Source organism: Trachinotus anak, unplaced genomic scaffold (assembly GCF_046630095.1).
Source record: "Trachinotus anak isolate AG129_WGS33_773 ecotype Australia unplaced genomic scaffold, CSIRO_AGI_Tana_v1 ptg000020l, whole genome shotgun sequence".
Classification (NCBI taxonomy): domain Eukaryota; kingdom Metazoa; phylum Chordata; class Actinopteri; order Carangiformes; family Carangidae; genus Trachinotus; species Trachinotus anak.
In genome coordinates, this window is record NW_027273871.1 from 7,132,500 (window position 1) to 7,159,163 (window position 26,664).

The 26,664-nt window shown below is 41.6% G+C and overlaps 1 protein-coding gene across 12 annotated transcripts in view; it reads left to right on the top strand.

Moving 5' to 3' along the window:
* sgcd (sarcoglycan, delta (dystrophin-associated glycoprotein)) overlaps nt 1–25,084 on the top strand; it is a 305,616-nt gene extending 280,532 nt beyond the window's left edge. For all 12 annotated transcript variants that reach the window (XM_071506502.1, XM_071506496.1, XM_071506501.1 and 9 more), the window contains 2 exons: nt 6,718–6,841; nt 14,673–25,084. In XM_071506502.1, the coding sequence (XP_071362603.1) occupies nt 6,718–6,841; nt 14,673–14,858 (310 nt within the window). In that variant the 3' untranslated portion in view covers nt 14,859–25,084. The remainder of the gene's footprint in view (nt 1–6,717; nt 6,842–14,672) is intronic.
* Nucleotides 25,085–26,664: the final 1,580 nt, after the last annotated feature.

The window sequence follows — 26,664 nt, forward strand, 5'->3', positions numbered from 1 at the left end:
AAACATTATTTAATTTAAAGTACAACCACAAAAGTAAAAAGATAAACACCAAAGTGGGTTCAAGAAAAAGATAAGATCAGGTCAACATTGTAATTTTTCCACTAAATTATTTTACGACCAAATATGTATAAAACAAAACTTCTTTCGACATCACCTCAAAGCCAAGTATTGAGGGTTGCTATGGTTCCCGACCTTCCTTTATCTCTTGTGTTTAGTAACAGAAACATAAAACTCAGTTTATTGTCCTCAGCAGCTGCTTCTGTTGCACCTCAGCAGTGCTGCAGAAAAGATTCTTAATTATTGGAGGAGCAGCCGTGACACTGCAAACCCACCTGACCCCTGTGGTCTGTATCGAGATCAGAGATTCAGTGGACGTTATCTTTCCTCTCTTTATCCCTCTCTGTCCGTCCTCTTGTCACTTCCTCCCTTCTCCATCTCTGCTCCTCTTTTTAACTCTCACCGTCTCCTGTGTCCTCTCCCACCCCCCTCTCATGTGCTCTCCTCTCATCTTCCTCTCATCTTCTCCAGCTTCACCTTGCCCTCATTTCACCACCCACCTCCTCCTCATCTTGCCTCATTTACCTTGATCCTCCTTTTTTTTCCTGTCCCAACTTCACCTCACGCCATCCTTTCTGTTTCATTTTTGCTCTCTTCACTGTTTTCATACAAATCTCTGATGCTAATCTTCACTCTGGTTTCTCTGCTTTTGCAATTTACAAAAAGCAAAAAAAAAAAGGAAAAGAGGAGATCATACCTGCGAAACCACCACATTCCTGATAAAAAAAAAATAATAATAAATAATAATAATAATAATAATAATAATAATAATAATAATAATAATAATAATAATAATAATAATAATAGGCTAAGAGGTGGCATATTACATCACTACAAAAAGAGATCACGACTATAGGTGGCCTGTTGGCGGCCTGTACCATAAGCACCTCTGAGCATTATCACGAAAAGAAAGAAGAAGCGTACAATGAACAGGTGGCAAATTAAGATCGAATCTCTGCACCCTTTCTTGTCATCCTCTTCCTCCCCTTCTCTTTGTGTCCCCTCTAATGTCACAGCCACTCTTCTCTTCTTTCCTCCACTCTACCCTTGTGATCCTTCACACCTTCATCTTACACTGATCTCAGTAATTGAGAGGATGGTCTGTTCCCCAGCAGACTGTTCAGGGCGTCCGCTGAGACGTTCACAAAGCCCCACAAAGCAATCAGCCTCACTCGTATCGGGCGAGATTGCCATTTAACCTATGATTTGATGCGTGGCACGACGGGAGCCCATTTCAACTCTCCAAAGCTTATATATTTATAACGCCAAAGTGTTCTCACCACTGTGTTCACACTGTGCAAAAAAAAACGGTGGCAAATGATTTAAAGGAGCCGCCCTCGCCAAGGACAAAGGAGTCACATCCAGAGAAAAGGGAAAGTACGAAACCTGCCCACGCACTTCAGACCCCGCAAGTTTACAATTTGTGTCGTGTCAAAAACCTCCAATCATTTCCGTTATTATCTAAAGGCGGGCGATATGAGGAGGAACCGTGAAAAGTTATTAACCTTTGATCCCAGTTGTAGATATGAAGCGCTGCCAAGAAAAGAAAAAGGATTAGAGGATGTACAACAGTGGAATAGAAAACAAGAAGGAGAACAAGATGAAACTTTATTGATCGCTACGGGGAAATGAGGTTGTGGCGGCTATAAAAGTAATAGGTGACAACAGGGAAATAAAGATTAAAAAATAAAAAGCAAAGACAAAACTAGACAGTGAAATATAATATTAAAACAGGCAGACAGAAAGCGTAATTACCTAAATATATGACAACACCAGTAACGGGTAAGATTACTTCAGCACATGCATTTTTCATTTTTAAATCTCAGTGACAGTTTCTTTGTTAAATCTAGATTTATACGAAATATGAAAAAAGTGTTTATATTAGAATGAGACTGAAACAAAAGTAAAAGAAATGGAGAAAAATATGAGACAACATTGGAAGGGAAATGAAACAAAATGAGGAAAGAAGAGAGGAAATGAAAATAATATAACTATGGGAGAGAAATATTTCATTGACTCCCTGAGGAGAAACAGGGAGGATAAAAGAGGTGAGATGCCTTTGAGAGGAGTGATGCAGGTGGGAGTCTTTTACTTCCCATCCACAAACAATGGAGACCTCTGAGTTCTTTTCAACATTAGAGAAAATTCTTCCCCTTTGTCCCCATCCATGTTATTTCTTTGTAGGGGCGAAGAACCAGGAACTTTGGCCTAGAGCCACCAAATTTCAGTCCTGCTGAACCGACTTCACTCCCAATTTTGGCAAACTTGCAATGGAGCTAGAAACACCAGCTCAGTCCTGAGGAAACCATTATTCTATACAACAAATTTTACAGCTTCCTGTCCCTCTTCAAGAACAAAAAATATCTGACAGACAGAAAGCGTCCTCTCATGAAAAAAAGAAGAAACAATCCCATAGATTGTCAACGCAAGCAGCTTATTACAAACCATAGTTATGTTTGATTGTTAGGTAACCTTTAGAAGTTAGAGTTGCTGTGAGTCTTAGACTTAGTCTTTTCAGCAAACGCCCAAAAGGAGAAGTGACAAGGCCCTCTAATGGTTGTGGTAATTATGTTGGGATGTGTCAAGGCCAAGTCAACCAGCCTTGGTTGTAGATACTTGAAGATGTTTCACCTCTCATACAAGAGGCTGCTTCAGCAGAACCCTCCAAGTATCTACAACCAGTGAAGATGCCTCTTGGATGAAAGGTGAAACATCTTCAAGTATCTACAACCAAGTCCAGTTGCCCTCGATTCAACTCTCCTTGGATAAACATGACCTGGATGACTCAGAATCTTCATAGACATGTCCATATGGTGGACTCCTGACATAAATGACCAGTGACACCAGAAAGTGACAGACCAAAATGAATCCACTCTCGTGAAATATTGGGTTCTACAAGCTTGGTGACTACTCCCAGGGTTAGTTGATGAGTAGCTTTAGCTGGCATGTTAATCACTAGTAAGCAGGGAACATGCTATTACTAGTCACAACAGCTTACTGGGCTTCTTTTTATTTGATCAGTTCTGGGCCTTTTGCTCCACCTGGCACTGTTATTGGGATTGTACATCATTTAATCCAACGTAGTTTCACGGAGGAGGGAAAAAAGCTCTCGAGCTAACAGGTCGCTACTAAAGTTGATGAGGAGGTACAGGAGGTCAAGGCAATGTCCAGAAAATTGGCTTATTGGATGCTTAAAGATGCCCACCACCAAACGCCACCATCAACTTCCACTCAAAACCTCGATGAGAGAGGAGGTGAGAGAAGTAAGAGCAGTGAGGAGGTGGTTGTTCTCAGGCCTGCAGATTCAGAGTCAGTCTAAAGACTCTCAGTATTCCCACCACGACGTCCACAAGATCAATTTTTACTCCCTTGTTTTGCAAAATGTAAGATTAAAGTATCATCTGTGCTCACTTAATGTCCAGATACAAGAGTTTTAAATTGTGTTGGCTTTAATCTGTTTTTATTTGCCCTCTGGGGGCATCAGTTAGCAGGAATACTAATACAGAGTGTCAGCACTGTTGATGGAGGCTAACACAGAAACAAAAACAGGCTGATACACTGAGTGACTGGTCTGATGTGTGGAGGGAAAGATGCTTGAAAACCTGACTGTCACAAGTTAATCCAATTGAGCTGAGCACTTGCTTGAATTGTCTTATCATAAAGGCAGAACACAGCGTTGAAAATCAAGCAACCACAATGGCATGACAATGTGTTCGATTGTATATATTTAACCTATCTTCCTATTACAAATATTGTAATTAATATGTGTTAAGGCTTAACCCTCTGCGGGCAAAGAGCAGAGGGTTCATGCATAAGATTAAAGTTTTAATTTGGAAACTTGTTCTTTCTCATAATCAGTGGACGGTTTTTGTCTTTGTGATGCGCATCAGCTTTCGGCTGCTGTTTCCTCCCTCCTCTCCTTTATGATGCTGGAGCAGCTCATCCTTAACAATAACCTACAGTGTCATTCACACTGACTCTCTCTCAATCCAGCGCTCACTGGCCCCTTTGAAAGAAAAGCTGTGGAGATCAGCTGCAGAGGTTCTTTGATATTTATATCAAACTTTGCTGCACAGTCGGTTTAACTCAAATTATCTGGGTGCCTGTGGTCAGGTTGTTTTTCTCCCAGGAGGGCTGCTGAAACACTGGGATATTTTTTGTAAACTATAAACACCACGACAGTGTGCGACTGGTCTTTCCCTCTCCCCTGAGCGATGCCACTTGAGACCGTTCTCCTGGGGAACAGCAGCTTCCTTCTTGAAGATGAGAAGTTAAGTCTGTCTGTGCTCCAGCTCTAACATTTCTTTAAGTGTAGTCAGGTGCAGTAAATCTACTGTATGCGCTGTGGGTCACAGCTTAAGTGTTGGTATAAAATGAGAGATTATTGCCAAGCAGGACAGTTGGTTGGTGCTTGCTTAATGTTAAATGTGAAATAAAGGGCAGATGTTTACGGGACGATTTGGAAAAGCTTTTTAAAAAAGGGCAAAATCAAAACAGGAAAAATTAAAAAAAAGATTTTGTGGTTCAGATGTAAAACTAAACTCTAAACACGTGGGGGGTCTTTTTGATTTAATGGCAGCCAGAGATGACAACAAGCTTTTGACTTAAAGGAGGATTGTTGGAATCTCTGCTCATAACATGAACTGGCTCCTGTTCTCCATCCCACACATATTATTTCTTGCTCTATCACTTTTACTGACGCAACTTGTAATACTTCCACTGCTTCACTTCCTTGTCCTATTTTCCTCTTCTATGACATGTAGAACACATCATCTCTACCATGCAGAACATTGGTCATTTTTCAAGGTTTAATGTGTCCATACAGAAAATATAATGGGGCATATATGGGGCATTTGTGTCTGGTCTTTGACTTTTCAACAACATGGGGCATCTTGGCCTGTTTGGTGATCCATCCACTGTAAAAAACAAAAAACTGCACAGAGACACCCACACTGTTCCAGTTTCAGGTTGGAGATAAGAGATGAGAGATAGCTAGCTAGGGCATTCGTACACTTACATCCACCCAGAACACTGGAGCTGATGATATCTGTGCATATAAACAGGACCTTTAATAGCTGCTGCTCATTCAGCACAAAAGCTCCCAGTCTTCCGGCTGGATACAGTATGTGTGATATCAATGAAAACCCTGTGGAGAAAATATCATGTATTTTATGCACAACTGGCGTGGTGACAGGAAGACAGGAAGTCTACAGAGACCTCCCCCACAAGTCTGGACCTAGTGAAGCATTCTGACACCTTTGCTGCTTCCTGTAACGATCGGCTTGTGGCTCTGAGTGGTTTTGTCAAGATGTGAAGAGGAGTGGGTTGATTTTTAATCCTCGTACTGAAATTTGTAAGCAGCCCCAGCACACAGGTGGGCTGCAGTGTTCAAGTGTCAGATCCACTCAATTTACACCCCAGTCAGGGTGGTGGCCCTCAAAATGTGGGTGTGTTCTTGTGCTTCTATGTTTGTGACGACTAATTTGACAATTAAATGTTGAGAGTGGGGTTTGTGGCAGTTTGTCTGCCCATGGCTGTTTGAGAGTTGGGACTTTTTAGGGTTCAGGTTTTATGGTTAAAAGTTTTAGGATTATGTTTTACAGAAGTTGATAGAAGTTGACATTAAGGTTATGTATATAGCTGTTAGTGTTAGAGTTGCACTTACATGGGGTCCTCTCACAGGTTGAGGTTAGTCAGTGTTTAATCAACCTGCTATGACTATTTTTTGGTCACTAGGGGGCAGTAGGTGTGAACACAGTAATGATATTTAATCACCTTTATGTTGACGTGGTGAACTTTAAACAGTTGATTTCCACATCCAGCAGATGCACAGTAACATGATCATGCCACTGTCTTAGCTCTGTGTTTGGTCTCCACCACCTCTTTAGCTGCTAAATGCTCCACTAAGTTCACCAGCTGCTCTCTGCCTGTGTCTGTCTGCTGCCTGCTGCTGAGCAGGGAGAGGACAGTGGCTTTTTTACAGCTTTATCACTGAAAACAACTCACTGCTGAAGCAAAAAATAAATAAATCTGAACTCACAGCAAGTGAAAAGATAATGAGTACTGATACAAGAGTTGTTATTTCTGTCAGCCATTTACAGCCACATGTGTAGGTGTATTAACATCAAACACTTCTGCACATTTTTGCAGGCATTTTCCTGTCATTATTTTTCATAGATGTAAATAGGTAACAAGGTGTGTTTTATTTTAATCCTGCCTATAAAAGCTCCAATTGGGTGACTGTTGGACTGGACATGTGGGCAGTGATTCAGGAGGTCAGCCCTTAGTATACCACCGCTTGTTAATTGTCAACCACTAAAAGAATTGGAAAACAGTGATTAAAACTACAAAGTAAAAGTGATAAAAGTCTCTGCTCTGGTTCTGATGGTTTCAGGATGACCGATTTCTAAAACAGTGTAATAAACAGGCTGCTTCAGAATCATGACTTTAGTTTCTTGTTAGATTCTAATTAGTCTGTCTGACATAAATCAAATCAAAAATTTAAAAAAGCTTTTCTACTGAGGGTCATTATAAAGACAACAAACCATGGGTGTAATCACAGCTTAAACTTCATTCATATTGTTTCCTATTCTTTGTTTTTAAGAATTTGCTGTCTTACTCATCCAAACACTAAGCTTCTCCACCTGCGTCTGTTCCCAGACTGGAGTCTCCCACTCGCTCCCTGCTGATGGAGGCTCCTAAAGGCATCCAGATCCTGGCTGAGGCCGGAGACATCCAGGCCATCTGCAGGAACGAGCTGCGACTGGAGTCCAAAGATGGAGAGGTGCGTCAGCCAGTAAAACAAATGGACATACTGCTAATTCAGGTTACTGGTCCAACTTGGGTCGTAATAATAACAACATTGTTCTCCCTCAGCGTACTGCAGAGATCTGGCAAAAATAATAAGAAGTGTTATGGGTCAAGAAACAATAGTCACATCGATCAGACAGATCACAAACCAAAGGGTAGAAAACAAAGATAAACTGTTAAAATTATCACCAAAACCATCACAGTTTACCTGCATCCTGCTTCAAATTTGAGCTGCCTTACTCGTAAGTACATAAATAATTGTGCGTGCACAGTTTTGCTGTGCAATGAGGGATTATTACGGACATTTTGATTGCACTCACTTAAAGTTGTGAAGATAATCAGGAAATGAGCTGTTGATTTGACTGTTTCTTACTACGTTGAAGCTCATTTTTCCCAGATCTCAGTAAAAACTCTTAGTACTGTTTTCACAACTGTTACATCCGGCTCAGAGACCGCAACAAAGTAGGGAGATTAACACTGGAGTGCGGCAATCATAAACTCATATTTATTAAATAAAGAACAAATAGTCAACGGAATAACAAGAATCAATGAGGTGTGGGAATCAGAATCAGTGGTGTGTGATGGTGTATGAAACGTGAGGGATGAGAGGTGCATGTTGTCAGTGTAAAGCAAAATAACCCAACGAAACAAAGGAGAGCGTGTCGAGCTCAGTGGTGGGTGAGAAGACCACACGTGGCATCTAGACTGGAGGGCTTAAGTAGCTTCCAACACTGGCCAGGTGTTGGAAGTTACTGTGATGTGTCCTCAGCCCCGCCCAGCCAAGGACCTGCAAGACAAAACAACACACAGTACACTGGGCAAAGGCACTAGGGCCGTCACAACAACTGAAAATACATAACCTGCAAAAACTGACATGTAAAAAATGTAATTGCCCTTTAATCAGGAAGGATGGAAGAATGATACAAAAAAATAATGTAAAGGATTGTGATTGTGACTTCAGGAACTATATTTATTTTGAACTCTCACTCATCAAAAAATAGATTTGATGTTAACAACGTACTTTTCTTATTTTGAAGCAAAGCCATTACAAAAGTTTGCCTTCATAAGACAAATAGATTGCACTTCTATAGAGCCTTTCTTAATGACCACAGTGCTTTACAATAGAAGGCACATTCACACATTGATGATACATCGAGGGCCGTTTGGGGTTTAGTATCTTGCCCAAGGACACTTTGAAACACAGATTGGAGGAGCTGGAAGAGCTGGGAATTAACCACTGAAATTGTAATAAGTGGACTACTCACTTTACCTCCTGAGCCACAGCTTATTTTGATGGGTCACAGTAGGAAAAGCACTGGCTTCCTCCTCTGACAGGTCAAAGTCTCCTGTGAAAAAGGCCTGTCTCTTCATTTATCAGTTATTTCATTTATTAACAGTAACATTTTGAAGGGTGTAATATTTTTAACACCACCAGTCCTAAAGCTTAAATACAGTCTACATTCTTTTTAAATCAAACCCTTCATTAAGTTGTTTGAGTGGTGAAGGAGAATGACCTAAAACATACTGTTTCATTTAAAGAAAGAAAAAATGAGCTTCAGAAATAATTTCCTATATTAAGTGTGTTCCTGTTACTTCAGACGTGCTTTATACCCAAAGATAAAACCTCCCACTCTGAAATTAAGTTTTCTTGTCCTTGGGCCATAATGGCTGTTGGGGGATATTTCTCCTGTCCAAACTTATTCTTAGCAAACAACAATCCAAACAATAGTTAGCTCCCTCAGCCAACATGGACAAGCATTTTGTTATTGGCTGGTGGCAATTTCCCACATACTGGCCATTCCCCAGAATCTGTTATAGTCTCTCAGAAAAGCAAGAAGACAGAGGACAGAAGTTGATTGTTTTTTCCTTCTTTCCTCCTTTTAGTCACCAATCCCTCCTTCAAATGCTTTCTTTAGCAACTCTTCCATCCATCTTTTCCTTCCCAGTTTTCCATCCTTTCCTTTCTCCACCCTCCGTCTTCCTCTGACCTCTTTCTGTCTTCAACTTCGCTTATTTACCAATTTTTTTTCCATTTGCTCATCAACTCCTCATCCTCACGTTGCTTCTTTCCTTCTTTCATCCCTCCCTCCCTTCTCCTAAATTCCCCCAACCATCCCCTGATTCGTTACACACATCAGTCCTCACATTCATCACGGTCGGCTGTGCTGATAAAAGGATTTCCCTCCTTAGGTTGCACCAGTCGTGTCATGTCAGATCTGTTAAAATCAACGGAGGAGGATTAGGGAGAAGAAAGTGTTTAAAAGTTTCCCACAAAAACAGTTTCATACATTAAGACAGGCTGCTGATATGAGATGGGTGACACGAGAGGGAGAGGGGCTGTTTCTGGAAGGTGCCCTTGGATTCAGTTTAGTCCAATTAAAAGTAACCACAGTAGTGGTCCAAAGCGCCTCCTGCATCACATCCTCTTGCAGTTTTCACGGGTGTGTGGTCGAGAATGAGGCTGTTGAACTCACGATGGTCAATTCATATAATTAGAATCACGGTCTCACACTCCATTAGTGTTCCAAATGTCCATTTGTCAAACCTGTGTCTTACACACATACACACACACTCTACACTGCCGCTGCAATTACAGAAAGGTTTTGGTCATTAGACACCCACAAACCACACAGGCTGATACAGAAATAGGCTCTAGAAATAGACAGTGTAACAGTGTGGGTTCCTGAAGCCACTTATAGTCATGTAACCCACATACTTAAAGAGCAACCAGACCCACTCTAACAATCTAACAATAGCACCAAAGTTCTTTTTTGAATTTTAAGAGAGAACAATACACTGAGCAAAGACTGTGTTTGTATCACGGTTGGCTGCACTGATAAAAGGATTTCCCTCCATGGGTTGCACAAGTTCAATACAAAAGAAGATAAGATATGCAACGGGAACCCAAAGCACTGGGTGTGTTAAATCTTGTTAGTTTGCCAAGGAAATGCAAACAGGGATTTTGAACTTTTCATCCGTCACAGGAAGCCTTCCGGTTACATTATGGACATCTGCCATGTCACTGGTGGCACACTGAAAGGTTTTGACAAACAAAGTCAAAGGTGAACCTGATGAACTTGTAGTGCAGCAGCAATGTATAAAATCCAACCTGTCCTCACTCATTTAAGAGGTAGTGTCCTGGCGCCTTGTCACTGAGGAGCTTCTTAACTCGGAGACTGGGTGATATGAGTGGGGCTACCATGAATCTTCAAACTTTGCCTTCTTCTCAGAGGACATATTGGTCTGGTTTAGGAGTTCCTAAATGTGTTCCTTCCACTGCCCAACAAAAGTTCTCTCCTGTTGAAAACATCTTGGACCAAGCTCTGCTTTCACTTCATGAGACATGGATGGTTTGCCAGAATTTCCTGAAGGCCAACAAAAAGTCCCCTGTGGCCTCCTGAAGTTAGTCCCATGACCACCTTAGGTACAGCAGTACCTGACACCCCTAGCCCAGCCAGGTCAAAAAAGGCCTCCTTCTTCAGCTTGACGGCTTACCTCACAACCAGGGGGTTCTTGGGTTGGCGCCACAGCAGGCATTGAGGACCCTCCAACCGCAGCTCCTTACAGCTGTGTCCATAATGGAGGTTTTGAAAATGGACAGCTTAGATTCCATTACCCATCCTCCCCCAGGATTTGTGTGAAGTTGCCCAAAAGAGCACATGTCACTCTGCTATTCGTCAACCTACACTGGCTTCCCAAATCAAAGTCAAGTCACTAATGCTTGCCTTCAGAGTGACTTCTGGGTCTGCAACCATGTACTTGAACTCAGTCATACAACCTAATGCTCCTTCTCGGCCACTCCAACCTTCCAAGGAATATCGTCATAATTGTCATAAAAGTCCAGACTCTTCTCATCTGTGGTTCCCTAATGGTGGAACAAGCTACCGAATTCTATCAGAGCAGAAGCGTCGCTCTCTATCTTCGAGAATCTTATGAAAACTCATCTCTAACGAGAGCACCTCCTCTCCTAAACACCCTAGTATGTCTAACCAGCGCTTACTATGCACTTTCATTGCACTTCTTTATTTGATGTCCTTGCACTTATTAAATAGATGTTGTACTTAATACTTATGCCAAAGTTTCCTACTGCCTACTGAAGCTTAAGGGATGTCCCTCACTTGTAATCCACTTTGGATAAAAGCGTGTGCCAAATGAGTAAATGTTAATGAAAATGTAAGTTCTCCCTGAGGTGAGAGTTGAAGACCTCATGGACAGGGGCATCTGCCAGACATTCCCTATTACCCCCACTACACATTTAGGTTTACCACATTGCATTCCCACCAGAGAGGTCATATGCCATATTCCTAGAGCTAGTCTGCAACGCCAGGGATCAGCATGACCAGGTCCTCAACCTGGCCTGCCGCCAATATTACAGTGCACCCCAACCCAATGCCTATCCTCAGAAGTGGTGAGCCCAAAGGGTGGTGGATCCATATAATTACTAAGGGCTTTGCCTGACCAGATCATCAGATGTTCACCAGTAAGCTCCTGCCCCAGGTCTGTTCCAAAGAGGTTTCCTGATTTCCCCTATCTGGGCAAGGTGACACAGTCCTGAAGTTTGCCTTTCATGTGATTTTCATGAATCGTTCTTAGTCTGGCCTCTCCCCTGGGACCAATTTGTCTTAAGAAACCCTACCAGGGGCCCCTGACAGCACAGCTCCCAGGATCACTAAGACAAACAAACCCCTCCACCATGTTAAGGTGGCAAATAACAGAGGAATATTTGCATTACCAACAGTATAAAAACAAAAATAAAAAGGAGTTTTACCTTTACCTGCTGAAACCATACATACTTTTGTCCTTCACACTCACACAGTCACACTCTCCGCTGTACACACAGGGAGGTCATCCACCCACACTCTCACCCACACAGGTTCTCTTAGTGTTTCACATTGTCCACGCCTCATAGTGAAAGATTTGTTCAACAGCAGCTGTCTGAGGAAGTCAGCTGAGACTCTGCTTTAAAAGTGTTCCAGGTCATTTGATGGCAATGCCTCCCCAAGGCGCCTGGTAATGGCTCCTTTACCTTTTTTATGGCTGGAGAGCTCCTCCTCTCCTCGGCCAGTGAAACACCGGCCCTGTATGAGCCCCTGGAGGCCAGGAGGGAGGAGGGCAGGGGAGGGTGGAGAGATAGGATTCATGCAGCAGTGGTTTGTGTCTGTGCAGAAGTAGAAAGTCAGTTTGTTCCAATCAGCGTGGGGTCGAGGGGAGTAAAATGAGTGGATGAGTGGCTGTGTGTGGGTATGCTCTTGTCAGGGTGGCTGAAGGAATCTTCAGCAGTTTTATTTACCTTTTATTGCTCAGGAGTCGAGAAGACTCAGCAGACAGTGAACTTTTTTCTGCTTAGCTGGACATGGTTTTTCTTTTTTCTATCTGAAATTTTGTTTTTCTGTCCGTCAGCAGAATATTTCAAAAGATCATAAATTAATTACTGTGGATTTTTTGAGAAAGTTTGGTTATGAGTTAACCCCAAAAGCCAAGGGGTTTGTTATACACTAAGATGTATAATTTCTCGCTGCATTAAAGTAACCCAGTCACAATTTGCGCAGAGATAAACTGGTAATTAAAAGTGTTTAAAAAATTTAAATGGCAATAAGACCTTGTCTTGTCTTCACTCAGGACTCAGGACTTGGGACTTAACAGCCAAAACTTGAGACACATAATAACAGGAAAACTGCCTATTAATTTATTACAGAATTTGGATATACAGTATGTGTATCTCAGTGGTTCCCAGCCTGTGGGCCGGGGCCCGCTCTTACGGCGCGAAGTGGGTATCACATTGTTTATTTTTTCATTATTAGGTCTATCACTGTGATTAGCCGATGATAGGAACTCTCATATTGTTGCCACCGAACCACATTGTATACTTTTTTGCAATTGCAGTCTGATTGTGCACTAAAATATTACATCAATGGCAAAAAATGGATCCTGAATATTTGATCATTATTAAATAAAAATAAAAAGTGTTCTGAGAAGGCATTATATGGCCCCCTGAGACTCAAGTGAGTGAAAAGGTTGGGAACCAGCGGTGTCTCTCATGTCTAATCTCTCATACAGTCATAAATGTTTGCGAGAAGCTTGGAATAATTTTTTTGTGGAAACGGTGGCAATGTGAAACTGTTACATATAAAACTTGACAAGAACCTAGCAGTGACATCTAGTTAACCATTCAGTAAAAGTCATCTGAACATAATTACACTGACTTTGAAGTAGGGGAAAGAACTAACAGTTCTCCTGTTCACTCAGACATCAACACAAACCTTTCTTACATGTGACTGGACCAATGTGCTGCTGGAAGTACAGATTGAAAAGTCTCACTTAGAATTATAGGCAAGTGACGATGTGCAGGTGTTAAGAGCCACAGACACTACTTCAGCTACTTTACCCACTCCTCTTACTTTCAGAGCAATTACAGTGAAGAGATGACTAGAGACACAGGATTCAGTTGGGCTTAGCTGAAAGGGAAAAGATGGTTAACAAGTGTCTTTTGGGTCTGAATGAAAAGAGAGAATCATGAATATATGGAGGTCAAATATACTGTAAAGTATGAGGACAGGTTGAGGCAGGACATTCAGATGCAGAGGGTTGTTCGGGAGTGACTTGGGTGATTTTAGGGAGATTGAAGATGAGTTAAGCTGCAGCTGGTTCTCTGCCAGATGTTACATATCCAGACTATCGACAGAAGAGTCCCGTCCAGCTGGTCTCAGTCCAAACATGTTAATTCAAAATCAGCAAACTATAAACTGTATTTAACTTAGAAGTGTCCTTTAAACAGTCTGAACTCAGTTATGAAAACCTGAACCTTCACAGTGAGGACAGGACTGATGTCCTGGCTTATTGTTCAGGAATGAGCTCAAACTGCTCATTTGCTAATTTAGCTTAGTGCTCAATAAACTGCAGTGTCTTGTTTTATATGTTTATATATGTTAAAATCACAAAACATATCAAGTAAATACGAGAGCTGCCAGAGATGGAAGATGGATCTTTTCATAAAACTCCACATTAAGATATTGTGACGAGACGTCCCAGTTTGTCCAGGATTGTCGGTTTCACGCTGGGTGTCCCAGCAAAGATGAATAAAACACTGAAATGTCCCAGAAGTTTTCAGCGTTCACTACCACATTGTCCCATATTTCACCACACTTCAAATAATTATTATATTATTGTACTTGTATTCAGCGCTTACATAGACATGTTCTCTCCCACTCATTATTACCCAACCCAATATAAATGTCTGTGCATATGCACATGCCTGAACATGCGGTACACTGGGGGTTTGAAAATATGGTCACTCCACATAAAGGTGTGTTAGATGTTTGTACAGTGTTGTTTGTTCACTACAAGCATCCAAAACTGTACCAACATTAGCTGTAACCAGCTAGCAACACATGCACCTGCTGCTTGCATGTTATTTGTCTTTATGTAACAACTCAAACTCAGACTGATGTCAAACTCCACATTTTTTTGTTATTTCCCTCCAGTAGCTCTCCTTTTCCCCCTTGTCTCTGCATATTCATGGAGCAGAGTTGTACAGTTTTAGGATAAGCAGAAACTTATCCAACTTACACAGACTTCCTCAATTTATGCGGCTTAGAGCAACTTCGCACCCACTTGTGTCTCCACTGATTTTGTATGTAAAATGTACAGCCACTCTAAGGAAGCAAGTAAACATATTTACAAAAATACTTTTAACTCAGGTTTCCAAACCTTCTCGTCTTCGCCATTTGTTTCTTCCTACTTTTTATTTCTACCCCAACACAGCCTGTTTTTCCCAGCCTCACCAGTTTTCTCTCCCTCCACCTCAGATCTCTCTGGACGCTCGGAGGATTCGCTTGATGCGGCTGCCGGAGGGGAAGGCTTCCACCAGCTCCTCATCCTCCGGGACCAGGCAGACTGTCTACGAGGTTTGCGTTTGCCCAAACGGGAGGCTTTTCCTGTCCCAGGCCGGCACTGGATCCACCTGCCAGATCAGCAACAATGTCTGCCTCTAGGACTGATGCATACAAATATGAATAAACACAGAGATACCCTGAAGGAAAGACAGGCAAAAAAAACAGACAGATGTACACACGTCGCCTGCCTCTAGGACTGATTCAAAGCAAACACAGACACATACAAAGACTGCCAGAGCTGATGGATAAACAATCATAGATACTGTACCTATACAGATACACCGATGCACACACCTCACAGTCACAAACACTCAGACTGATATTTAGGCTCAACCGATATGTTTTAAAGGACCAGTATGGAAAAATTCTGAACTGAAGCTGACGACAGCTGATATTTTGTGCCAATATTTCAATGCTAAACATATTTTCCCCTTAATTTTATATGAGGAACAGCCTTTGAAAACAGCATTTAGAGCATCATGGGACACGAAATCTCTCCATGATTCTCATCCACATCTGTCCCAGCTCTTTATACACACAGTACACTGGAACATATTAGGCTTTTAAATTGAAATACATGAATAAAGAAACAAATGTGTTGCATTTTAACAACCTTTTAATACAACTGGATATATGTCGCTGAATGGATACACTAATAATTAATAATCGGTGATATATCGGTCTGACCCTAACAGTCATGCACACATAGAGACGCACACACTGGCTTACAGACATGCATACACACAGTATAGCTATTTTAACACATGAACATGGTGAGCGCACTCACTCTGTTTTTGCTCCTGGTAGAAACTGAAAGGAAAATCTCCAGAGATTTACTAGAAGACACACCGATCTGTTCCCTTTCTCCCTGAAGAGCATTTCAGTACCAGAATCACTAGGGTGATCACCCATGGCAACCACGGCCCCCAGCCCACGCCTCCTCCTCCTCCCCTGTTATTCCTCTCCTTTCTCCTCACCTTCTCTTCTTCCTCCTCCGACATTTAACCACAGCTGAGATAATTCAAGGATTTTTACTCTCCCTGTTTTCTGTTTTAAAGCCCAATAGGCACACTATATGCACCTAATGGCTGCTGTTCCTAATGCGAATCAGATCATGATGGTACAATGAGCTGAAGAACTGGATATTGTCAAAGTCATTGCATTTCCTTGAAGACACGTATGAGATCCAGACGTGTGTGTGCTATATGTGCGATTACATTAAGTGCCATTAGTATGCCTATATGACACTGCATTAGCAGTGATATTCTTTTTTTGGGTAAATGAATATAAGTCCATGCTAATGTGGGACAATTTCCAAGGAAACATTTAACTATGATGATGCCATGGTCAGATCATATCACATTTAACCTAACCCTGATTATTCAAATTAGCTTTCCAGTGGGAATTATTCCTTGGGAATTATTTGATTTCATAGTGACAACAAAAGACCTGACCGTCTTGGATGTGGACGTCCAAACATGTTGAACAATTGATTGAGAAATCTTACAGTGAAGACCCACTAGGTATCAAACTGTGGCCACGTCAAACCTCAGGAGACTCGTGAACAGACTTTGTTTAAAGGTCCCATATTTTACACTTTAACAGTGTTTTATTTTAAGTTTTGATAGATAAAATCCTGGAGGTTGGATGGTTGGTCCAGGTGGGCAGGGCTTGAGGCATGGCTGAGAGCAGTGACTGCTTTGTTGTGACATCACAAAGTTCCTGACTGCTCGTTTTAAGGCTCAGTGTCTGAATACAGGCTGTGTGCATTTCTCTGTGGACTGAGGCTTTGATACTTTCACAGTATTAATATAAAACCTAGACCTGCTTTATAATCACAAACACATGGACATCCACCTTTAGACTATATGGGGCATTTAAATAAGCAAAGGTGATTTTATGGGGTGGGCAGTGGCAGTGGGTCTTCACTCTTATACTCTGGTGATATGACATGAACATGGCACCAGTGTCTCAACCACTGGCCTGATAGAAAAAGATCTGATGTAAACCACTGACTTTAAATTGAGTGGATAGTTCATTTAATGTTCTGTTTTGCTTGCATAAATGTTTCCTCCTGGCAAAACAGCATCAACCTCATACCATCCAGACAATGAAGAAAATTACTGTACAAAAAAAACAAAAAAAAACCAAAAACAAAAAAAAACACACAAAAAAAAAAAACAAAAAACAAAAACCCTAAACAACTAATGTCATAAATGTCTGATGTGAGCTGCTCGAACCGGCGGTGGTCACCCTACTTGTTTCTTGCGCTGGGACATTTTTTAAAAAAAACAAAACAAAAAAACAAAAGGACAAAAAACTAACTATAATGTGAGCCACTCTGTTGAAAGAGGGGAACTGTGCCTGTGCCTTATGTCAATGCACTTGTGGCAAGAAGAAGCACATCACACAGACTTTCTTTGGCATCAGCGAGCGACATGGTCTCTGATTTCATTTCAGTTTTATCCTACTCACAAACCTCTCCCTCTGTGCGAATGCAAAGACCTTCAGCCGCGTCTGACTGTACCTCGTCCTGCTGTCGACGCCTGATTCTGCAAAAGGATGTGTCATATACCACTTTAGCTTTCCCCCAGTTTTGGGATGACCCACTGGTTCCTTTGCTTTTCATGTGTAATGTTTAAATGCCAAACATGTGATCCTGTGGAGTTTATCAGTTTATGGCACTGATGGGGTCTGATTGCCACTGCTTAATGCAAGCCACTTGGCCAAAAAACAAATGCTTTAGTTACCTATGCTCATGGCAACTAAAGCATGATGAACATTTTTATGGTTCTGTTGAAGCAGCTCAAATCACTTGGTTAAAGGTCCCATATTTTAACTTCTCCTGTGTTTTATCTGAAGTGTTGATCTCCATCAGAAGATATATTTGTGGTTTTAAGAACCAAAAACCATCTCAGTGTAGTTTTACATCTCCTCTCTCAGGCTTCTCTCTGGAGCTCTAGTAAGAACAGGTCAGTCAGCCAATCAGGCTCAGATCCTCTCTTCTGATTGGCTGACTGATTTCTGAGTGATCCAATAAAAATATAGCAGATTTCAGGTAAACACTCAGAGAAACCAAATCCTGCAAGATTGGATGGTGGGTCCAGGTGGGCGGGGCTTGGGGCATAGCTGAGAGCTGTAACTGCTTTGTTGTGACATCACAAAGTTCCAGAAGTCCTGATGGCTGGTTTTAAGGCTCAGTTTCTGAATACAGGCTGTGTGCATTTCTCTGTGGACTGAGGCTTTGATACTTTCACAGTATTAATATAGAACCTAGACCTGCTTTATAATCACAAACACATGGACATCTACCTTTAAACTGGATTGGACCTTTAAGGGTCTTGCTAAAAAAGCAAAGTGATATTTTCAACATTTGTTTGATAATGTGGGAATATTCAAAAAACAACAAAATCCACAAGAAACTGGACATTTTTTTACCAAGTGATTCATGATGCTGAACACACTCATAGTAGCGCACAGCATTTATTTATATCCTGTGTTGTTGTTTTAAAGTGTCACATCCTTTCCAAGAGTCAGGTGCACCAACCTGTCTGTCTCTCAGCCTCTCTGTCGCTGTATATTAAAGGACTTTCAGAAAAGTTTCACGACAAATTGAACCGATCTGATGTATTTGGGGTTTTTTTTCTAATAAATGTACACAAGAGGAAATCCATCTTTTTATACGGCTGTATATGTAAATATTGTACACATGACTGCGTCAGCGCGCATCAGACAGTACACGCCGACGAAAGAGAAACAGTGCTCTTTTGCAAAAAGGAAATCCTTTTTTATAATGTACATCAGTATATGTTTTTTTACTAAAAAAATAATAATGTTAAAGGATATTCGCTGAGTTAGCATGTACAGCAATGTATACAATGTTCGCCTGTGGAGAAGAAGCTGGGTTTGTGTTTAATGCCTTCTCCTCCCTGTGCGCGTCCCTCCCGCTGAGCACAGATGTTTCACACAAACCTGCTTTCTTTTGTTTTGTTGTGTTTATTGTTGTTGTGTCGGGCCCGAGGTCTTTGCATTCTCTCCAAGTGTGCTGTGTGTGTAAATTTGTGCTACTATGGGTGAGCTTTTGTTTTGTTCTTCTGCTCCACAGAACGTGTTGAATGATTCTCAGAGAAGCAAACACACAAACCAAAACTTAAAAAAAAAAAAAAAATTAAAAAAAAAGAGAGACGATATACAGGGTTTAAGAGAAATAAGCAGCAATTATCAGTTTAATACAGAAGGTGGCAATTATCAATTATCAGATCATAGACAATATTATCAATCAGGCAAAACTATTTTCAGAAAGTAATAGATTACTTTGATATTGGAAAATACAAACATTTGAATTGACTCTATAAGTAACAACCATAGGTGTAGTGCTGCCGGAGCGCACCTGAACAACGCTCCTCCACTTTTTTTTTAAGTATCCACAGTTTGCATAATCTGGTTAAAATGATCTACATTTTTTAGGTGCTTGAATCATCAGCATATGGCATGAAGAGGGCTAATGAAAACAAATGAAGTGGTCTGAGTAGTCATATTGATATATAAGGTGTATTGATTGATTTCCAAATTTCACTAATGGAATGTGTAACACGCAAGAAAACGTCCACCTTAAAAGCTGCTCAGTGAAAGCTGCTGGATATCAACACTAGCTTAGCTACATATTCATAGCATAGTTTCCAATGCAGCTTCATCTGCTCAACACAAGACAGTGAATGAAAATCATCTAAAACACAAACTACTTGTGTTCATTCACCTGCTGCTGATTACAACCTACTACTTTATGGTATCGTGTAATATTACATCGCTGGATGTTTGGCTGTTCCTGCATGATCAGTCTAACATTTGATCATGTGATCATAGTTGGCTGATAATGTGTAAACTTGCCACTGTAGGAACAGTGGTTACGTAACCTTCAAAACAAGCTGCAACTCACCTGCGTGCGTGCACAACAGGTGCGCTCCAGTACATAAACAAATAGCACTACACCTCTGTTCATAATTGTAGGTTATTAACACTTTTATGCAAATTCATAAGTGCATAATGTGCAAAGTTTGGCATCAAAGTCTGTTGATGATGACTCAACGGACTGTGCTGCCAATCAATAAATAGTATTGACCTGATCACGTTCTGTGAGCGGTTCTTCCAACCTTGTGTGTTCAGACTCTGTACTTCCTCTTCCTGGCTAGACACCGGGGGGGGGGGGGGGGGGGGGGGGCACCATCCATCCTGAAAACTCACACTTCTCCTTCATCCTTCAGTCTGAAACTGCCGTTCATGGAGTAGTTTTCAAAGATGCCAAAATAAAAGGCGTTGTTCAATTTGAGTGCAGTAGTTATTGGATCCTCCCTGACCAGAAAAATAATCGCACTGAACGAGGAAAACTTTGTCCAGCAGGGTTGTTCTTGAATTCTTTTGTCTTTAGGGTCGAGCTTTCTTCAACAGAGTCTTCTTAGCTAAATGAAATAGAACACAAATGTGGCGATTAATTATTTTAAAAGAGCTATTTGTAAGTTTTGCTATTGCTATTGAGTTCAGCATCAGCATCAATTTATTCCTTTACTCACCAACAGATTTCCTCAGGGGCGAAAAGCAACACCTCTCATTTTGCTTCTATTTCTATCACTTCTTTTTTTGTATTGAAGTTAGCATGCTAACCAGCTAGCCCCAGCCCAGTTGGACTGTCTTGTCACTTTCATACAGAGTCACTGTATCGTCCAGTCCGCCCTGAAGAAGTAGCGCTGCTCAGAGGACGTACTATAACCTCATGTCTTGTAAACACAAGCTCTTGGCAAGTATGGTAAGTGAACAGCTGTTAATGCTAATGTTAGCTTTGTAGCAATAGCAAAACTTACAAATAGCACCTTTAACTTATTGGCTTCATCACAAAAACACAAAACAGAAGAGTGAGGCTGAGGAGGACCTGCTGGTGATCAACAGCCTGATGGGATCATATCACAGTCATCATTTGATTACATTTCCCCTGTAGTTTGTCCTGTTACCTGCTCCTGTATAATCCCTCATGAGACTGTACCACACTGTAATGCAAGTAACACAATCTCAAATATTACATTTAAATAGCTTTTTTTTAAGGCTGCAAAAGCTGCTCCATGCAGCGTAAGAAAACATGACTTTGATACCAAGCAGTAAGTTCTGCATAAAAAAAACAAAAACAGAAGCTCAGCTCATCTCTTCTCTCCGACTGAGCATCGGTCTAAATTCTTTTTTATCTGCTTTGCAAACATTTCTGAACGTTGGAGCATCTGGGGGCAGAGGGAGGGCAGCCAAGGTTACAGAACCACGCCAGTCAGTAACAGGCTTTTATTTCATGTCAACATACGACGCAGGAGGTTCACAGCTTTATTTTTTATTAACAATAGAAACCTACCACTTGTTGCATCCTGCTCCATAAACTCAGATTTGGACACAACCAATAAAAAAAATATTCAGTGTTTTCTCCACCAGGATTTTATTTTATTCCTGACAGTGTGAATCAGGCTTTGAGATTAGATAAGGAAGTTTTTATTGATCCGGAGAGGATATTTGGTTTTTCAACACAACCAATACACATCATGAGTAAAATAATACAATAAATAGAGACATAAATTAACATACAGTAGATTTTATCATAAGTTACAATGACAACTTATTTGGCCCCCCCAGGGAAAGTCCCTGATGGCAGGAGTCAAAGCTCTGGGTGATGGCGGTCTGCAAGAATGACCTCGACAAATATGTTGAAAGTGAATCATACTTTTATATTTCATGCTACTTCTACACTTCATCAGAAAGTTTCCTCATCATATCACAGATGATTCACACAGAAACTGGAACATCACAACACAGACACAACCTCCACCCGGTTTCCACGTTTCACTGGCGTCTTCATCATCCTCATGAAGCGGTCACTCTGATGGCTCATGAGTAATCATGTGTTTTTGTTTGGGATGGTTAGGTCACTGAGGGGAAAAGCAGTTGATGTGCAGATGAAACCCACTGAAGGAAAAAAGCCCTGGAGCTTTGTGAGACTTAAATGAGGCTTTTTATTCCAGAGAAAATACTCTGAATTGTCTGCTTGTGTTTTTTAAGAATCACAAATGCATTAAATTACTTCGGTTCAGGTCTTTTTTTTGCCTTTGAGTGGAAAGTGGAAGTGAAAGCCACTGTTGTGAGGACTTGCTGCAGCTGCTCCGCTGACCCTCCTGTTGCTAAAAGTCAAACATTTCATCTCTTAAACTTAAATTTCCTTCAGTGTATTTTAATTTGATTACTTTCCCTCTGAACTCTGAGCCCGGGCAGAGTTCAGCTGGGTCACGCCTCCTCCCTTGTTTTGCCTGTGTTATCAGCGGCGTGAACCGGTGCCACCCCGGATTAAGCAGCAGTTCTTTGCTTTCTCTTCGGCTTTCGGATGGCGAGGCCAGCAGAGCAGGAGCGTTTGATCTGTGTTTCTGAGCAGCTGGAGGCCTGGAAAATGGGCTTCGCGAGTCGGCTCATTAGCCGAGCTTCACTGAGTGGCGGCTAACCTCGAGCTACAGATACACAGCGAGAAAATATTCATCTTTGCAAGTCATTAGAGCTTTTGTCCTGCATCAAATTTGCAAAACAACTGATATTATCTCCATCAGAATGGAGCTGGCAACAAATTCAGTTTAAAAGCGCTTTCTAAAAACCAGTTCCCTTTCTTCCTTATCATAACATCCTGACTATCAAAAGATGAACCGCTTTCCTGCCTATCACACATCAGATTTGCCAACTTGACCCTCAATTATCACGTCTTTCCCTCAGTCAACAGCTCCATCTTTGTGAAAAACTCGACCTTGAAACGTCGTTGGGTAGCCACCGGCGTTGGTGACGAGACAGAGTTGAGAATTCACTCTGTGCCATTTCACTCAGCAGCAGCTCCTTTAAGAAGAAGAGCTCCTTCTTCTTCCTCCTCTCCTTTTTCTCCTTCGTCTTCATACAAAGGGCCTCTCAGTCAGAGATGGCTTTTCTCTTGGATTATTGGAATAAGGAGCTCCATAAAGCCGAGAGTGAGTTATTGACTCGGCTTCAGATGAGAGGACAGTAAGTAAAAAGGATTTTTTTTTTTTTTTTTTTTTTAAGAAGAATGTCACCTAAAGGGCTGCTTGCAGAGGAGTGAAGTTTTTGTGATGCAAAGCAGTTTCTCTTGAACTATGAATATGGAAAGTGTTCGACACACATTTACTGGATTGTGGCTCATTGTTGGATCCGTAAGGCTGATTAAATGTCAAACTGGTTTAAATATCGAACTCATCTCTAACACCACTGTGTAAATCAGCTGGTGGTTTTGCTTGAATCTGCTCTGCTGTTGCAGAGGAAAAGGGTCTTTCTCGTTTTCTCCTGTTTTCAGTTTTGGTAAAGAAGAGAAACGCCCGCACATTTTGACTTCAGATGTGACACAACTTCTGTTTGGCAGGAAGAAGTTTGCCGTCCTGAGGTGTGATGGGGCTTTCAGACAGAACGCGACAACGGCACCACTGCGCTCTGAAACCCATTATTTCCAATGGCTTGCACGGTGCCATGACAGGTTGTTGCTGTGCTAAGCAAAGCGCACACGGCCAACAGAAACAAGGCATCCAGCCAGGCACGGAAAGTAGACCTGAAACCAGTCGCTGTAGAAACGGAGCTCCATCACCAGCCCAAATCCCCCGATCTGCTCTCTGTAAAAAAAATTACATGGATTTGATAACAAACTCCAGGTTGGTGCTGGGTTGGATCAGCTGTAGACACTAAGCAGCTGTGGTTGTGTCACTGTCAGGCACCTCCCCCTAACTGTAACCACCAATCACCAAACCGCCCCTCCGACTGATCCGATCTAGCACTAACCACACTCCACCCGACCCAGCAGGCGTTATCCTTGCAGTTCATGTTGTGTATTGTTAAACTTGTCATCTCTGCTCCCTCTGTGTGTGTTTGTGTCAGTTCGCTGTTCGTTTCCTACGGTGCTGAAAAACCTTTGACTTTTCTGAATCTGTATAGCATCAAGTCATGTAGACTGGGGTTTTTGGAGAAGGTTTATACAGGGCATAAATCAGCGCCTGTGTACCCGAGGGCACCCACAGCCACTTCCTTGCAGCCGCGCCCCCCCTTCTTATTACTGGGGGGGCAACTAACAGTTGCTTCTTAGCTCAGGAAAGATGCATCTTTGTTGCTGGCAACAACAGACTCTAAACACAGCAGGAGCTCCCACTTCATAGTGACGTGCTCTGTCCTCCGTGACCCCCCCGTGAACGCTGCACTGACCTGAGCAGCGAGCGCAGCACAGATCGCCTTCTGTCTGAAAGCACCATGATTGTGATTCGACACTAAAAGTCTAATTTAGTCAGTGAAATAATGTAAGTGATGTGAAGTTGGGCTTTTCGTCTGGGGGGTGGAAACATGGTTCAGGCCTGGTTGTCGTTTACTGATTTATTTAGTGTGTTATTGATTTAATCACAAGAACTGGAGCGAGTGTCACAATGTGTTTGTAATATTTTGATTTGTGATGAGTGTAAACCCTTTGAAGACATAGATTTTGTGTTTGAATTGTGTGTGTTTGCACTTTTTGAGGTCAATAGTATTTACAGATACACCTGTGTGAAGTGGGTGTGGTTTACCTGCATAAGAATGTGCATGCAGAGCTGTAAAGTTGTTTTTTTACCATTCATGCACATCTTGTACTTCACTGCGGCTAAAACAAATGCTAACACGTAAACATATTAGCAGTGGTCTTTGAGATTTTTTTTTCTTCATGTGACATTTTTTTAAATGAACGGCATCTTTTCGGTGGAACGAGGATGATCAAACAGGTGAATCTGTGGCTTCATCCTGTCATTTCTCCCACATGAACAAACCACCTGTAAATACATGGAGCTGTTTCATAGGAAGAGACGTTTTTCTACCGTTCACCCTGTCGCTTAACAAACTTAAAAAGGTACCAGTTGTGTTGTTTGCTCGGCACCGTCACTGGTAACAGGTTTTAAAATGTTTGGACAGAAAAGAGACAAAAAAAAAAAAAAAAAAAAAACTCAGTGTTTGCTTGAGTTGAGCTTCTGTGAATCTGAGATTTGTGAGAGTGAGAATTTGATTTGTCGTTTTTGTGAAGACTGACTGACAGGATGTTCTCATTTTCTTGTTTGTACCACGATGTACTCAAAGAGGATCCTCACACATTCTATGCAAAACAGATGGATATAGGACGCATTGTGATAATGCAACAAATTATGTCAGTGAACTCTCTTTAAATTTATTATACTTTCTGTAAACAGTTTGTATTTATGAACTGAGTTGCAAATTAAACTGTATCAATAAACTTATTTTGAAAAAGATTCTTCCACCTGATGCAGTGTTTCCACTTCAACCCTTTTTTTTTTTTTTTTTTTTTAATGAGACTGTCCTGTAACAAACGAGGTCATAGGTCGTCTGTCAGCAGGTTATTATGACCCATAGTTAGGTTTGTTGCTAGGCGACATCTAGTGGTCGTAGTAATGATGACAGGAGCAAAGGGAAAAGTACAGTGACGTAGTTTATAGAGCGACAGAGTCCACGTCAGGAGGAGGTTGGGGTGGATGGATGAATATGACCGTTTGTTGTTATTATTGTAACCATGACAACAAAGATCGTCCGATGTTGAAGAAGTACTTATTTTAACCCAGATCACCATCCTTTCCTAGACCTAACCAAACCACCTTTATTGTAGTAACCATGGAGATGAAAGTAGGTACAGTTCCCACTTTAGAGAACTCCTATTGGTCATATCAGAGGACTGAAAAAAAACAACTGAAGACAAACACTGGGGCAAAGGTCATATCGTGGCCCTGCACAGCAGAGAAATCAGTTTGCACAAACTCCACTCACTGTCTGTTTATTCCAGTATCAGGAGAGTTGGAAACTGCAGTAAACTTGTCCCAGTCTTAAACTGTGGAAGTGAAACTAAAATCACCTCAAGATCACAGTTATAGAAGAGACATGTTGACAGAGAACTTCCAAGTGCTCACATGGTCAATTATTACTCATTCTGTGATGCATTTTAAAACATAATCCAACTCCCACTGATACTTGAATTAGGCTTGAGCTGATTTGTATAACTGATACCAGCTAAAACCCTCTGAATATAAAATATTTGTCTGATGATCACTAAACACACCATTTAAATGTTAATCCTTTCGCACAGCTGAGAGTTCAGCCACACCATCATCCTGTGATACTCAAGTCAAAACTCCTGAGAAGATGAAACATGAAGAGAGAAGCGTGCTGTTGTTTGGGCTGATAAAAACCAGCGAGCAGGAGTTGTCAGCGCCCATTCATTGTTGATGAGAATCCTTCACAGGGATGGGATAGCCGGCGGCAAGAGACAGGCAGGTGGAGCAGAGCAGAGAGCTGTAGGACTGAAGTGGGACCAGGAGGAGTTGGAAAGCCATGGTGCAATAAACAACCACACCTGAGATCATCATCACAGACCTGTATCATCTGCCCACAAGTGACAAGGTTTGCCTGTGTGGGGGGTGTTGTTGCAGTCTGGACATGCCAGGGTGTCGCCATAATTCTTCCTCTGCAGACTAAAAATGTCACTCCAGCATTTCATAGCAATCATCCAGTGGTTGATATATTTCAGTCTGGAAGGGCTTAACATTTTTAACATACTCTAACAGCTGTAGTTCATCCACCTATTTGCTTTGCAGGAGCCTGGGTGGATCATCAGGGTAACCGGCTGCACCTGAGAGACTATGGGTCTGAGAGGTGACTGTCTTCAGCATGTTCTTCTTCTCCTGCTGGCTGCCTCCACTTCTTCTTTGTGGGTTTTCTGCCTTTTTTCTGATAGAATTTTACTTTCTCCCTCCAACTGCAATAACAGTTTTTTTTGTTTTTCTGTGGTTCACTGAGGGGAGGACAATCAAGCAAAAGCGGC